The 14,453-nt window shown below is 45.4% G+C and overlaps 1 protein-coding gene across 1 annotated transcript in view; it reads right to left on the bottom strand.

Annotated features, from left to right (window-relative positions):
* Positions 1–688: 688 nt before the first annotated feature.
* The window catches only part of SCN8A (sodium channel, voltage gated, type VIII, alpha subunit), a 48,432-nt gene continuing 34,667 nt past the window's right edge, over positions 689–14,453 (bottom strand). Inside the window, 7 exon segments of the mRNA XM_009883170.1 lie at positions 689–1,877; positions 2,804–3,074; positions 3,868–3,972; positions 4,657–4,794; positions 5,807–5,860; positions 6,269–6,553; positions 9,773–9,895. Coding sequence (XP_009881472.1) covers positions 730–1,877; positions 2,804–3,074; positions 3,868–3,972; positions 4,657–4,794; positions 5,807–5,860; positions 6,269–6,553; positions 9,773–9,895 — 2,124 coding nt within the window. The 3' untranslated portion in view covers positions 689–729.

The raw sequence follows: 14,453 nt of genomic DNA on the forward strand, positions 1-14,453 counted from the left end.
GGGTGGGGGGGTGTAAATCAGCCTGAGCTTTCTTCAGGCTGAAGGTACCCAATGACCCCATCTCCCAAACCAAGTAAAGCCCATGTAGAAAGTAGAATGCAGATAATAAATATCAAATAAACTATGACAATTCAATGGCATGGGCTAAATGGGTGGTTTGTTTCTTTTTTCCTTTTTTTTTTTGTTTTACTTATATTAACTTTTTCTGTTTTTTCTTTGTTTTTTTTGCTGCTTAACTAAATGCAAATCTAGTTTTGCATGAACAAACCCTTTAAGATTGTGAGTTTTGGGTTTTCTTTCAATAATAATCAACAAAACGGGAAAATAAAATCCATTTTTGGCTGCTTTGGAAAATATATGAATCCCAGCAGCGGGTTTTGTTTCTCTGTGTGTGTGTGTGTGTGTGTGTGTGTGTGTTTTATTTTGCTTGTTTGTCCTAAGTTGCATTGACTGATGTGGAACATGCAGTATCCACCTGCCCGAACAATAGAAAATCCATTTTTTTTTCCTTTTTTTTGTGTTTAAATGTTTGTTTACAAGGGTCCTTTAAACAGGTGGTAGGTCACTGCTTTAGATGCAACGCTGTCACACAGTAAGCAGACTATGTTTGGTATAAGATCTTCAGGTAAGTGTCTCCACAGCTGTTCTGTATTGATATATTTCATGAAGTTTGTAAACAATCTTTTCACTTGCAAATTATTTTAATTTGTACAATTCTATTATTTTGTCTCAACACTTGGATTCCCTGACGTCTTTTTGTCTTTTCGCTCTTTCTCGTCTTCCTTCCTCCGCCCGCTGCTGTTTCTCCTTCTCGGGCTTGGTGACACTGTCATACGACGGGAGGGATGCAGTAGACGGGGTGCCTTCTTTTTTCTCCCTGTTTGTTCCTCCATTTTCCAGTTTTGTGGAGACAGGCCTGCGGCTAATAAAGCCCCGTCGCACCAATCGAGCCCTGTAAGCCCTCTGGATAACCACTGCTGAAACCTCTTCCTGCTTACGCCGCAGCGTAGTTGTGATAGGCTCATAAGACACTTTGGAAGGGTTGGATGCCACGAACCTTTCCTCCATCTGTTGTCTCAGTATATCCAGCTCTCCACTGTCCCCCAGGACACGTTTGGTGAAGGCAAACAGGATGTCTAAACAGTGGATCCTGTCTCCACTTACCATGGGCAGGTCCATGGCAATGAGTTCAATGGTGTTGGGTTTGGGGACGCGGAGAGGATGTTCCAAAGCATCAGCAAAGTCTGCGAGCTTGCTGTACTCTATGAACTGTGTGGCATCAGGGTCGAATTTCTCCCAGATCTCATAGAAGGTCTCAAAGTCATCCTCACTTAGTGGATCTGCACTCTCCTCCGTTGCCACGCTGAAGTTCTCAAGGATGATGGCAATGTACATGTTGACCACGATCAGGAAGGAGATGATGATATAACTCACAAAGAAAAATATCCCCACCGAAGGGTTCCCACAATCCCCCTTAAAACCACTCCCAGGGTGCTCCTTGTCTAGGTCACAGTCTGGAGGCCGGTTCAGGATTGGCAGCAGCAGGCCATCCCAACCAGCCGATGTGGTGATCTGGAACAAGCAGATCATGCTGTTGCCAAAGGTCTCAAAGTTGAACATATCATCTATGCCAGCCTCATGCTTGACGTAGGCAAAGTTTGACATGCCAAAGATGGAGAAGATGAACATGACCAAGAACAGCAAGAGGCCAATGTTGAACAAGGCAGGCAAGGACATCATTAAGGCAAAAAGCAAGGTGCGGATCCCTTTGGCTCCTTTGATCAAACGCAGGATACGTCCAATGCGAGCCAGTCGGATGACTCGGAAGAGAGTGGGCGACACAAAATACTTCTCAATGATTTCAGCCAGGAACATTCCTAAAGAAGAAGAAAAGGGAAAAGTGTGACAATGGAGATGTGCAGTCTGCTGCTTCTTCTCAACCTAGTCAAGGGATTGGGCATGCAGGACACCTTGGTCACGTTTTCAAAAGGACTCTGCAATTAAGAGGCCTCACCTTCAGGCAGCTAACTCTCAGCTAGCTGCTCTGGGTCCCTAAGTAGTTCTCCTAAACGGAGAGGGAGGGAGGTACAGCTGCAGAGCGATTCGTCCCACCTGGATAAGGATGGACGAGTTGTTTCTTGGAGGCATCTAGCTCTCGGTGCCCACAGGAGTCAAGCTACAGACTCTATTTTGAAGCTGCTAAAAAAGTATGTAAGATAAATCTTATTTCAAGCAGCAAACAAACCTGGATCTGAGTTTCAGACCGCAGGGCAGTCTCTAAATGTCGGTGTTTTGTCAGTACCCCTGGGCAGAGCTGTGTGCAGCCAAGATTTTTGAGTGAGTCTATTGTATTTATGAGGTTATGCATATTTTAAAGATCAGCCACTAAAACCCAAAAACCTGTTGGAGGAAACTGGTTGATTCAACATTCAACCAAACTGAAGAGAGGAGTGCAAATCACATGCTGATGTAGGAAGCACTGCAACGCTATTTTCAGTGGTTAGCAAGCATCATAACGTTCGGGTGAGGCGAGTAAACCTTCTGTTTTTAAAGACAGGGAGCGTAATTGTCAAGTGTTTTACTGCACACAACTGGAAATGAATGCCAGAACAGAGGGAGGAGGGTGCATTAGTCAGGACATCAAGCTGCCAAATTCTGCCACAGTCTCTTCACCAGGCTAAAAAGAGAACCTAGAAGTCCTGGTACCTACATATCCCCTCCGAAGACAAGGATGTGCTCTACTCTGCAAACAGCAAGACAGCCTAGCACTCACAGACCTCTACCTAACTGGTGTCGCACTTACCCACGATGGACAGAATCACAACCACGAAGTCAAAAATGTTCCACCCGATGGTGAAATAATAGTGCCGCAAGGCGAACATCTTCAGCACACACTCACAGGTGAAGAAGATGACAAACACCAGGTTGATCCAGTAAAGGATGTCCTCCATCTGCTTGCTTTGTGTGTCCGTCTCCACCATCATGGTCACCATGTTGAGGCAAATGAGCATCATGATGACTATATCAAATGCTTGCTGAGTAACAAAGTCAAAGACAGCTCCTTGGATGCGGTTCTGTGCAACAGGAGAGAGACGGTGAACCAAACAAGTTTGAATGAGAATCTACCATTAGTCAACAAATTATTTCACTGTTGGTGGAAACAGGGATGAGGACATAAGTTTTTTCAGTATCTTAGGAAGCTTTCAAGGCAAACTCTAGCCATGATTCAATGTGTTTATGGGAAAGATAGGAAAATGTGATTATTTATACTCCAAACATGCTACCACAACCCTGTTACCGGCGTATCTTCCCCTTTGTTGAGGCCAAAGGCAGGGCGATGCCCTTCCATTCACAGCCGGAGAAGGCAGCCAGGTCTACTTTGCAGTGGTGACTGGCTGCAGAGTACCTGAACTAGATTTCAACCACCTCTCTTGTGTCCTGGCAGCAGTCTAGTCCCAGCAGCAGGATGCCTTATCCACCACAGCATTTAAGGGCCTGATAACCCGCACAGAGCCTTTCAGAAGGCAGGGAAACACGCTTAGGTCTCAATGGATGTAACCCATATGGCTGCCTGATTGTCCAAGACCCCGCTCACTAATGCCAGGAGGCTTCCCACTCTCCATCTAGAGCCTCTCAGCTGGACAGGGTTTGCAGCTTGTTTTGTGGAATCAAGTGAGCCAACTGATTAACATCACCCCAGAGGCAGCATTTTAACCTTTCTCAGATCATACCTGAATTATAACGACAAGAACATGGTGATGTGGAGACCAGCATGAGTTAGAACAAAGGATGCTCTTGGAGTCTAAGCTCCTCTGAAAGTCTACTCTGCATTTTTTTTCCCCTCAGTTCCCTTTATAACACACTCACCAGAGGTCGGGGAATAGGTTTTTGAGGCTTCTTTGAGCCCAGTTTTTTCATGGCATTATAGTACTTCTTTTGTTCTTCTGTCATGAAAATATCTTGACCTCCAAAGTAAAGAGGCAAAAGGAAAACTGGTTACAATCAGCTCATACACCAGAAGGGAAAGGAATAACATCCCAGCTAAGTCATGAGGATACCTGCCAGATGGGAAGTTGGTGGCAGCTATTTTAGATAGAAATAACTTCTACTAATACCCAAGGCGTACTGATTTTCTTTTAAAGAAAACAGTATTTTTCCTACGAATAACCTGTTTTACTGCACTGCCTCCTTCCCCATCCCCCCTCATTTGTGACAAGGCCAGAGGTGTAAGGCCATTTAGCGGGTATACTTGCAAACCTCAGCTTGACTTACAGAGAAACGGGAGAGGGAGCGAGGGGCAAGGAAGACATCTTGCTTCCAGTCTGTATATTTTAGTCAAGGTGGAAAAAAAACCCCAGAAATGCATGAAAATGTAGTCTAGGGAAAATGTCGCGTCTGGGTAGAGTTCTACACAAAGCTTCAAGCTGCCTCTTGGACTCCCCGAGCCTCTTCTGCCCATCCGCATGGGGCTGGGTAGGGAGTGCGGCACCATGTCACCGTGGCTCCGCAGCCCACGGCTTTAAGGGGGGAGGGCTCGTGCCCCCGGCTGAAGGTCCTTGGTCTTTATTTTGCAGAAAAACCCCATCAGTCCGAAGACTCAATATTCCTCTAACAGGTCTTGGCTCCCCTACTAATCAGCAAACACAGATCACTTATCTTTTTCTTTTGTTGATTGAAGTTGTCAATGATGACACCAATGAACAAGTTCAGGGTGAAAAAGGAGCCAAAGATAATGAAGATAACAAAATATATGTACATGTAAATGTTGTCCTCATATTTGGGTTGCTCTTCTTGCTGAACGGGAGAGGAGAAAAGAAATAAATGACACTTCAAAGACATTGCACAAATATAGTCAAAATGAGATTGGTCATGTTTCGAAGTATTCCCCTGTAAGCAGTCATGCTTTATAACACTGTAGTTATAGATGGAAAAATCATGTCCTCACACTGTTTGAAGTAAAGCAAAGCTATACGCATGTATATTGTGTGTACATACCATGTATATATATACTGGGAGGGTGGTGATGTAATTTTCAGAAATATAATATGCTACAGTTTAAACTGACTTTCACTGTAAATGAGGTCAGTGCCCATAAAATATACAGGTAATTTGCAAATCACAGAGGAAATGATCATTTTAATGACAAGCACTGTCAAAGTGAAGATGACATTCTTTCTTTTGAAGGGGGACGTGCCAGACCATCAGCTGATCAAAAAGAGAACATAATTTCTCACACTGTCCTGACAGTCACACTTCTTGTTTCCAACCCTGCATTCAGTGTAGGACAAGGAAATCAATTTTAAAATCTTTTCATATAAAACCAAGAGAAGAGAAGGAAAAAATGCAGTAGAAAGCAAAAAGGAAATAATGGTATTTGCATGATTCCAGCATGCAAGAACAAGAAAAGCGCCTGAAGAGCGAGGTCTGACCCAGACATCATTTCAAAACTGGATTTAACCGACACCTGGGCTCCCATGCAGATGCAGTGTTCATGGAGGACCTCCGAGCTAACTCCTCCCCATAATTTATTCTGCTGATGAAATATATAGCCTCATTGTATTCCTCTCTTCACTGCATTTCTGCTCCAGCAGGAGTTTCCCTGCCCCTAAAGCAACCAGAACCCTGCCCTTTCCGGCATTTTCTTGAGCAGCTTTTAACTTATCACACGAACAGAGCAAATGGAACAATTGCAGCATTGCCTACAGAACATAAGCTCAGCTCTACAATTTTTAGTCTCGATTTTACCAAAGCAAAATAGCAGAGTGAAGCACTGGGGGGTGAGACTCTGTGCGGTCATGCACCTTACCTTTCTGGAGTCAACTGCTGCATACATGATGTCCATCCAGCCCTTGAAAGTAGCCTAGCAAAGAAAACACACATTCTCTCAGACAGAATTCACCACATCTGATTTGTGCAAGCTATATCACAGGTTCCCTGGCAGTCTTCATCGCTCTGTATACTGAACTTTAGTATTACCTAAATATTTCATTTAATCCAAATGAAACAAATCTAAATGAATCTAACCAGGGTTACTGTTGTCTCACAGGTTTGGTAGACTCTTGGAAGAGCAGAGTTGGGGCCACCTGCTCTGCGGGGAGACCCGTATTAGGCAAAGGGATAACAGATAAAATGGCAATTTTATCCCACACCCAAACCCGAGCCAGGGGGAGTAGGACACGGTATTTCATGAAGAGAGGGAAGCAGTCCAAATGCATTAGAAGCAGCTCGCATTTACCACTACTAGGGAGATGGCAAAAGCAAAACTTACAACTTGCAGAAGAGCCAGATATCCTGCCCCGACATTGTCAAAGTTAATTTTCACGTTCTTCCATCGAATCTCAGTGGAGTTGGGTGGCATCAGTGCTTCGCAGTCTGTCTTGTTGTTAACAATATCTATTTCAAAGCGCTCCTCAGCTGTTTCATTAAAGCAGTAATGATATTTCCCGGCAAACAGGTTAACCCCCATAATGCTGAAAATCAGCCAGAAGATAAGGCAGACCAACAACACATTCATAATGGAAGGGATAGCGCCAACCAAGGCGTTGACAACCACCTGTGTTGGAAGGGGTGGGAAAAAGTTTCAGTATAAAACACAAGGCAGGAAACAGCAAGCATCAATACAGCTGTTTTTTGGGGGGGAATAGGAGGTAAGGCCACTGACAGATCTGTGGCATTTACTCCACGCAGAAGTTGGCAGTGAACTTATTCCAAGCGGTAAAAAATTCTGCTGAAAAGCCACCTACTGCAGCTCTGTTTTTAAACCAAAACAGGCCAGCTGGTTAGATTTACTGGGTTTGATTTTGGATTGTCACTTCTTTAGTTAAACAACCGTTATCTTAAATAATTTCATTTGCCAAAAGGGAGAGGGGGACGTTACTGAGCGAGGCTCAGACTCTCTTCTTCGTAACAAACAGGCTCCTAGCTACAATTTTCTCAGAGCCGCGTCTGAGGACGCTTCTGCTCATGGATTTGACGGGTCTCAGCAGCCAGTGGCCCTTACGGCCATTCCCCACTTGCAAACAAGGCTGTTGTCACTTCGAAGCCTGCCTCCTGCTCCCACCGAGCTCGCCAGCAAACCCGGTGGCACCGAGGCCGGTGGGGACAGGACCAAGCCCAGCGTTGCTCTGGTAAGACTAAGCAGTGAGTCGCTGGAAACATCAAGATCGTATTGGTGACCAAGCAAGGCCAATCATGTTGTCTCAGGCAGACAGCTGAGCATGCAGCTATGCAGGCTCAAGAAGACAGAAAAGCCATGTTCCTTCCTCCAAACTGCAGCAAACACAGCGGGAAGCGATAACAGGTTTGGTCAGACCTCGTATCTTCCACCGTCTCCTAAATTTAGCCTTTCGGGAGAGCGGGAGCACCATGTCCCTCAGCATCCCTGGCCAACACGTGACAAGCTGTAAGCTATCAGGCTTTTAATAGAGTTAGGTCAGCAGGATATTAAATCTTTTATTATGATCTCCTAATTTAGATTCCTTTAATAGATGAACAGAACCTAAACTGTTTTTACCCCTTTGCCTTAGTTTTGAAAGGCTTCTCGATACACTGTGATTCGGGACTCCACAACCGGTCCTGGCCACCATCAAGTGTCCCTCCTCCTCCTACCACATCTGGATGCAGCCACCACCCACACGATGCGCTCTGCAGCAAGCACCTGCCCTCCGTCGCAGCAAGCACGCAGGAAAATTGAAGACAGCAGTGATCTAGACAGTGAGTAGTGTTACAACAACTCTTAAATGTCATCAGGGGGGTATAAAGACAGAGATTAGAGGCAGGCCCTCCAGACGGGCTCTGTCCCCCAGAATAGGATGCTCCACCACAGCAGCAGCACGCCTTTTTGGCTTCAGATTCATTGGTTATCAATACGCTGCTTTATCCCGGTTTATCACAGGCAACGAAAAAAGGCATCAAATCCTCCTGAAACAGGGTCACTAACACTACGGTTAATTTATATGGTGTTCAAAAAGATGTGAGAGAAGGAACATGGCTTTTGTGTGCAGACTGACAAAAACGCATGCATGTTTCATAGCATTACTGTCAAACTTCCTGAATAATTTAAGAGCAGAGCAAGCTCTTGAAAATGCAGATTACTATGGAGGAGAGAAAAGCAAAGAACTACATTTTATGTTTCCTTTGCAAAGGCATTTCAAATCTCTATTCTCTGGCTCAGGAGAATTGTTCTGGTTGTATGGGGCAGCAACACTTTCAAAGGAAAAATAATTGGGTTGAGGTAACTAAGAGGGCTGCAGTCATAACTCCCTATCGGCTTTGCACTGGTGAAAATCCCCCACTTTAAGCATGAGAATTTCCTGATTGTGCATTAGAAATCACAGCTTCTCTCCAGCACGGCTTAAAACCAGCTTTTAATATCTACAGGTTTAGCACTAAGTCTGTTCCTTTGTGATCACACCCTTAGGTGGGACCCGAACCCAGCCCAGCAAAAGCTCCGGCTTTGCACCGATGGAAGTTTTCATCCTTTGTGCCTGTATTATAAAGTTTAGAATTAGGCTATGTGACACAAAGAAATAGCAGCAGGATAACATAGTAGGGAAGAAACAACCCTCTTTGGATTTGTTACGATATAATTTTCTCCTATCGCTTCCTATGGAATTGAGGATTCCTGATCCCTTCATTCCCTCTCTCGCACTGGGGTATGTGCTCAGTTTCTGTACAACAAATTCCAAGGAGATCAGAAGGATCCAGGTGGAATCTCTCCAGTGAAGTAACACGTGAGACTGCTATTCCCTTCCCTTTTTTTAAAAATACCTAATTTATCTCTGGTACTATCTGCAGTTGTGAGCTAACTGTGATTTAGCACGGAAGACCTACGTTACTGTTCTGAGAGCAACTGGGAAACCCATTAATACAACACACCCTTTACTTAAGAGAAACATACAATTTTTTTTTTGGATGTTCTTATAAGACTCAGTCAATCCCAAATGGAAAAAAAAGCACTAAAATGCAGAGTATTAGTGGCAAAGTAACGAGACGCTGCAGTAATTTCAAGTCCCCGAGAGAGAGGTGCTGTCTAACAATTTGAGGAAAGCTTGTTAAGTTCAATGCTTTGCTTGTGCTTCGCTGCTGGTTCCACAGTGACAGGACAGGGGACCATAAAGCATGGTAAAAGGGAGGGAGTGGAAAGGAAAAGCTTCGCTCTCAGACAAGGCTTCCAGTCACTACCAGACTGGACCGAGAACAACAAGGTGCAACAAGAGGAATTAAACCAAAGCCTTTTTTTCAAGCAGCTGAGCTCCCGCCAGTCCCTTCCTGAAGGCCTGAGCGATCCTCTCACCCCCTTGCGGGCAGATTGTGTTTTTAAAAACCCCTCTGATAGAGTCTTTCAGTCCAATTCCACCAGCGGCCAACCCCTCGGGGGGCTGGAGACACTGCGGTGGGTCCAATTCTGCTTCTTTGCACCTGGTGATTCTCCCTAGGTAAGAAGGGTCACAGCTGAGAAGCCCCCTCGGATGCTAGAGGTAAAAGCCAGGCTAAATGAGAACAGCCAAGTGTTAACATCGTCTACAAATGGCATGTGGTTTGGGCCAGTAATTAATGTAATGAGGCAGCTTAATGCGTCTCCCTTTCTTAAGAGGGGAGGGTGCGGCAGTGGGCAGGGTGCAGGGACATCCACAGTAGAGGTGATTGAGTCAGCGGCTGCATCATGATTCTCTTTGGAATTCTCTTTCCACCAGTTTTGATCAGTTCTAGCATGCTTAAAAAAAACCGCTCCACAGGCATGCAGAAGGATCAGCTGCTAATGGCATCTTACCCTCATCCCCTCAAATCGGGACAACGCTCTTAAAGGCCTCAAAGCTCTTAGTGTCCTAAGGGACTTTATGGCACCTAGTTCCGAGTAGCCCAAGGCATTAGCTATAAGGCTGACTAAAGAGACCTACACAGAAAATAGAGAAAAAAAGAAAAGAAAAAAAAAAAAAGAAAGAAAGAAAGAAAAAAAAGAAAAAAAAGGTTCCAGACTGTTAGAACGATTCCCCTAGCACTGATCGCCCAGCCCAGCCGGCCAGCCTGGGCCGCCCCCATAGTAAATACCGAAGCCATGACACCAGCTGCCTACTTCACTTGACTGAAACGACCTGGAAGGAAATAATGCGGTTGAGAAAGGCATAAGAGAAGGACATAGGGGAAAGATAAGTGAGAGAGAGGCAGAGACACACAGACGGAGAAGGGGTCTGTCGGAAGGAAGAGCCCAAACGATGACAAAAACCTTACCCTCGCCCTTTCCTGTCTGCAGGATCCCGGCGGCGCCCATTAAATTTAAGCCAGACAAATGTTAAAGGTACCTATGAGAAAGAATACAGATAAATACACACACTGCACAAACTGCGCTCAACCTGAACACCCTGCTCCTGCCGAGGTGTCCCCCCCGCCATGGCCTCGGGGCCGGCCGGGAGCCTGAGCTGGCTTCTGCCAAAATCACGAAAAACCTGAGTGCTGACCACCCCACTCTCCCCCCCTGACCCCAACTTTTACTGCCTGAAAACCAACGGACGGCTGTGTGCGCTCTGCCCCTCAAACCGAGCGACTGCCCTGCGCTTTTTTTATTGCCTGCTTGAAGCTGCAGTGACATTGGTGAGCTTCCCTCCCTGGGGGAGGAGGAGGAGGAGGATGCACAGCCAGGCAAGTTGAGGCACACAGCGATGGCGTGGTTCCTCGGGCTCAGACACCAAAATGATGACACAGTTGGGGACGGCTTTCCTATAGCCCTTTTTTCCCCCCTCCATATCCCTTTTTTCTCCCCATATCCCATTCTCTCTCCCCATATCCTTTTTTTCCCCCCATATATCCCACTTTTCCCCCACATATCCCCCTTTTTCTCCCCGCTTATCCCCCTTTTTCCTATATCCCCTTTTTCCCCCAAGTATTTCTATTTTTCCTATATACCCTTCCCCCCCATATCCCCCTTTTCCCCTTTATCCCCCTTTTCCCCCCAATATCCCCGTTTTTTCACCAATACCCCTTGCCTCCCCATATCCCCCTTTCCCCCCCTATATCTCTTTTTTCCCCCCTATATCTCTTTTTTCCCCCCTGTATTCCCCCCCACCATCCCTTTTTCAACACCACAACCACAAAGACAACCTATTTTCTTTAGCAGCCTGGAATCAGATTCAGGCTGTACACTTGTGAATTACTGAACATCCTCAACCGGCCGGTACGGAGGGCAGCACCAGGTCCCGCAGGATTAAGCCCCAGAAGCACGGGGCCATCTACTTTTCGACCTGGCACGTGTGTTTAGGGCAGCAGCCCTCTCCCCCCACAAAACTCTTTAGATAGATCAGACGTGACTTGGCCAGATGTAAACAGCATCTACAGACACCATTTCACCCGCATCCCACTATTTTCCACTTCAGGCCAGTATCACATTACAGACATGGATAAGAAACAGATATGTCAGCCCTTTTTCAGGGAAAAGAAAAAAAAGACATCAATATACAGAAACAAATAATGGAAAAACATGATACCTCCTCCTGTAACAGGTGGAGGGGTTAGCTTAATTCTCAGAATAGGACATTTCCTATTTATCATTCTTTTTTAAAAAAGGGATAGTAAGACAATAATGTGAAATTAATTATCAGGATGATTCTTATTCCACACATATTTCAGGAAATTTCGGGGTGATTTCAAACACATAACATGCGGGAAAACCCAAGAGATTTCATCTTCTGTTACTGTCTCTGCACATGCTTCACGCTTTTACTGTCTTCTTATTTGCCCCAAAACATGTCGCCGCAATATATGGCAATGTGGTTTTTCCATGTGATTTTCCGATTTTAAAATTACACCGATTCAAACCATGCCAGGGGTTTCCCAAAGGTTTACAACAAAGCCTTGGTGAAGCCAAAACAGCCTCCTCAGGACTGGACCAAGCCCACAGCAACACCAGTACATTAATGGCCTGGTCCCAAATTTCACAACTTGGATGGGATTCTGAGGTATGGGCTCTAAGGTCCATATACAGAAAAACAGAGCGTTTTACCCTGTGATAACACGGGGTACGGGCTTCACCGAATCCTCACTTTTAGAGCTTCTTCCCTTGGATAATGCCTGGCTCCCCAGTAGGGAACGACCACAACCCAGTAACTGGGGTAACGGTGGGGTTATGGGGGTTTTAAGCATTATTCTCTGGGGACGCTCTGACAGAAGACACAGCAGGCACCGATGGTAGACAAAGGGAATTCCAGATTGACTGAAAAGCAGAAGCCTTCGTTATTACCCAGAAAAAGACTTTGTCTTCACAAAAACACCCCGCAAGCTTTGGGAATCAGAGGAGAAGGGTTATTTGACAATGCTAGCAAACCTGAAAGATAACATTCAAGAGCGTTGTTATGATGCAAAGGCTTATTAGTCATAGCTGCCACGCTGACTTCACTCAAACCCCATCTATGTCACGTTAGAAAATTTATTATTAAAAAAAAAAAAGGTGATTTAACAGGTACAGGACACGACGCACAGCTGCAATTGTGTCAAGTAATATTTTGGCATCTCAAATTCACATTTCAGATTCTTTGCAGACAATAATGTGCAATTCTCCTGCCCGCTGTAGCAAGTGAAGAGAGATTTCTCTGAAAGCACAGGGAATTGAGGCTCCTTGTACCTACGCACTTGCTCGCTCCCTGGAAACACGTTACCTGGCCAGGAAGTTCCTTGACTTTACCCCACCAGCAGCCAGATACTTGGGAAGCAAATGAAACTTGTACCACATCTGCCAATTACACTGCACTTTGTTCCCAACAGCTGGAATTCAACTCACAACACGCAGCATAAGAACTGCGAGTGCTATTTGTGTGCTCAGCTGCTGGTCGACCTTTTAGTCCTGTACCCCAAAGAATTTTGTCTGCTGAAACACTGTCCTCGAGGCAGTACAGAAAAATAGACGGTGTCTCACATGAGCTCCCGTGTTAGCACTTGCATTTCATCTTCAGGCATTAAGAGAGATACAGGGTTATTTTCAGAAAAGAAGAGTTACTTCCTCAAGATGTGTGTTAAAAGGAAAGGTGTTAAGGGAATCAGAGAAGACTTTTTTTTTTAAAAAATAAATTTAAAAATTCAGTTTTCCACAGGAAACGTAGACATCTTGAGTCACTTCTACCCCTGAATTCCAAGCATAGTTCCTCCACCTACTCAGAAATATTTCCAGAGTGATAATGTCACTGAACAGCAACTTGGCATAACTGAATCATATTCAAAATGTTCCAAATGAGAAGCTTTGAAAAATTTTAATTTTTTTCTTTTTTATACTTGCTCTTGGGACATTCACTAAGGACACTGATTCACAACTGGATGTGATGAAACGTTTTAAAAGAATCCAAACACTTGGGATTCTGAAGTTCCCCTTTTTGCAATTCTTTAGGCTTCACATCCTATTGAATTCTGTAATTTCCTGCCACTTTTGACAGCAAAAATTCCATTTATTTTAAAATGCCCTTGCTACGCTTCACAGCCAAGTTCATTGCTAACCCTTCTCTCTGTTAATCACAGGGAATCCCAGACTGGTGAGGGCTGGAAGGGCCCTCTGGAGCTCCCCCATCCCACCCCCCGCCAGAGCAGGGGCCCCTCCAGCAGTGGCGCAGGACGGCGTCCAGGCGGGTTTGGGAGGGCTCCAGAGGGGGAGACTCCCCCACCTCTCTGGACAGCCTGTGCCACTGCTCTGCCGCCCTCACAGCAGAGAAGTTCCTCCTCATGTTTAGATGGAACTCCCTGTGGTCAAGTTTGTGCCCGTTCCCTCTTGTCCTATCACTGGGCACCACTGGAAACAGACTGTTCCCATCCCCCTGGCACCCTGCCTTTGAGCGCTTATAATCATTGATAAGATCCCCCCCTCAGTCTTCTCTTCTCCAGATTAAAAAGCCCCAAGTCCCTCAGCCTTTCCTCATAAGAAAGATGCTCCAGTCCCCTCATCATCATTGTAGCCCTTTGCTGGACCCTCTCTAGTCTTTCTTCTTTTAACTCTCAAATTTATTCTCCCTACCAAGATGTTCTGCAGGGGAATTCCAGGGCACTGATGTGCTGAACTGCCCAGACCGACCATTTCCTTTGGACCATTTCCTTTGTTCATGCTACAATCTCAGCAGCAAGCTGTCTTTGTTTGGTACTGTCCTGCTCTTTCTCTCCTGGGCCATCAGATCTTTTAGACAGAGGGAGGATGATGTTGAACTTCATTTTGCATAATAAAACTTTCAAAGTACTCATATTTTCACAAATGCACACAATGTTCAGAACAACAGAGCTCGTTAGGTGGTGGGGTGGGGAGATTTTGCCTGCCTCATCCTCCCCCCGTCAATAATAACGCAAATAATGATTACAGAAAGAGGGTGTCACCAAGGAATACCACATCTGCACAAGTTCTCCCACTGCTTACACCCTCCAATAGCTCAACTTGCGGACCAGCCTCTTAGAAACAGTATTTTCAGCAGAGCAAAAGAGCCAAGGGCTGG

Source organism: Charadrius vociferus, unplaced genomic scaffold, assembly GCF_000708025.1.
Source record: "Charadrius vociferus isolate BGI_N301 unplaced genomic scaffold, ASM70802v2 scaffold564, whole genome shotgun sequence".
Classification (NCBI taxonomy): Eukaryota; Metazoa; Chordata; class Aves; order Charadriiformes; family Charadriidae; genus Charadrius; species Charadrius vociferus.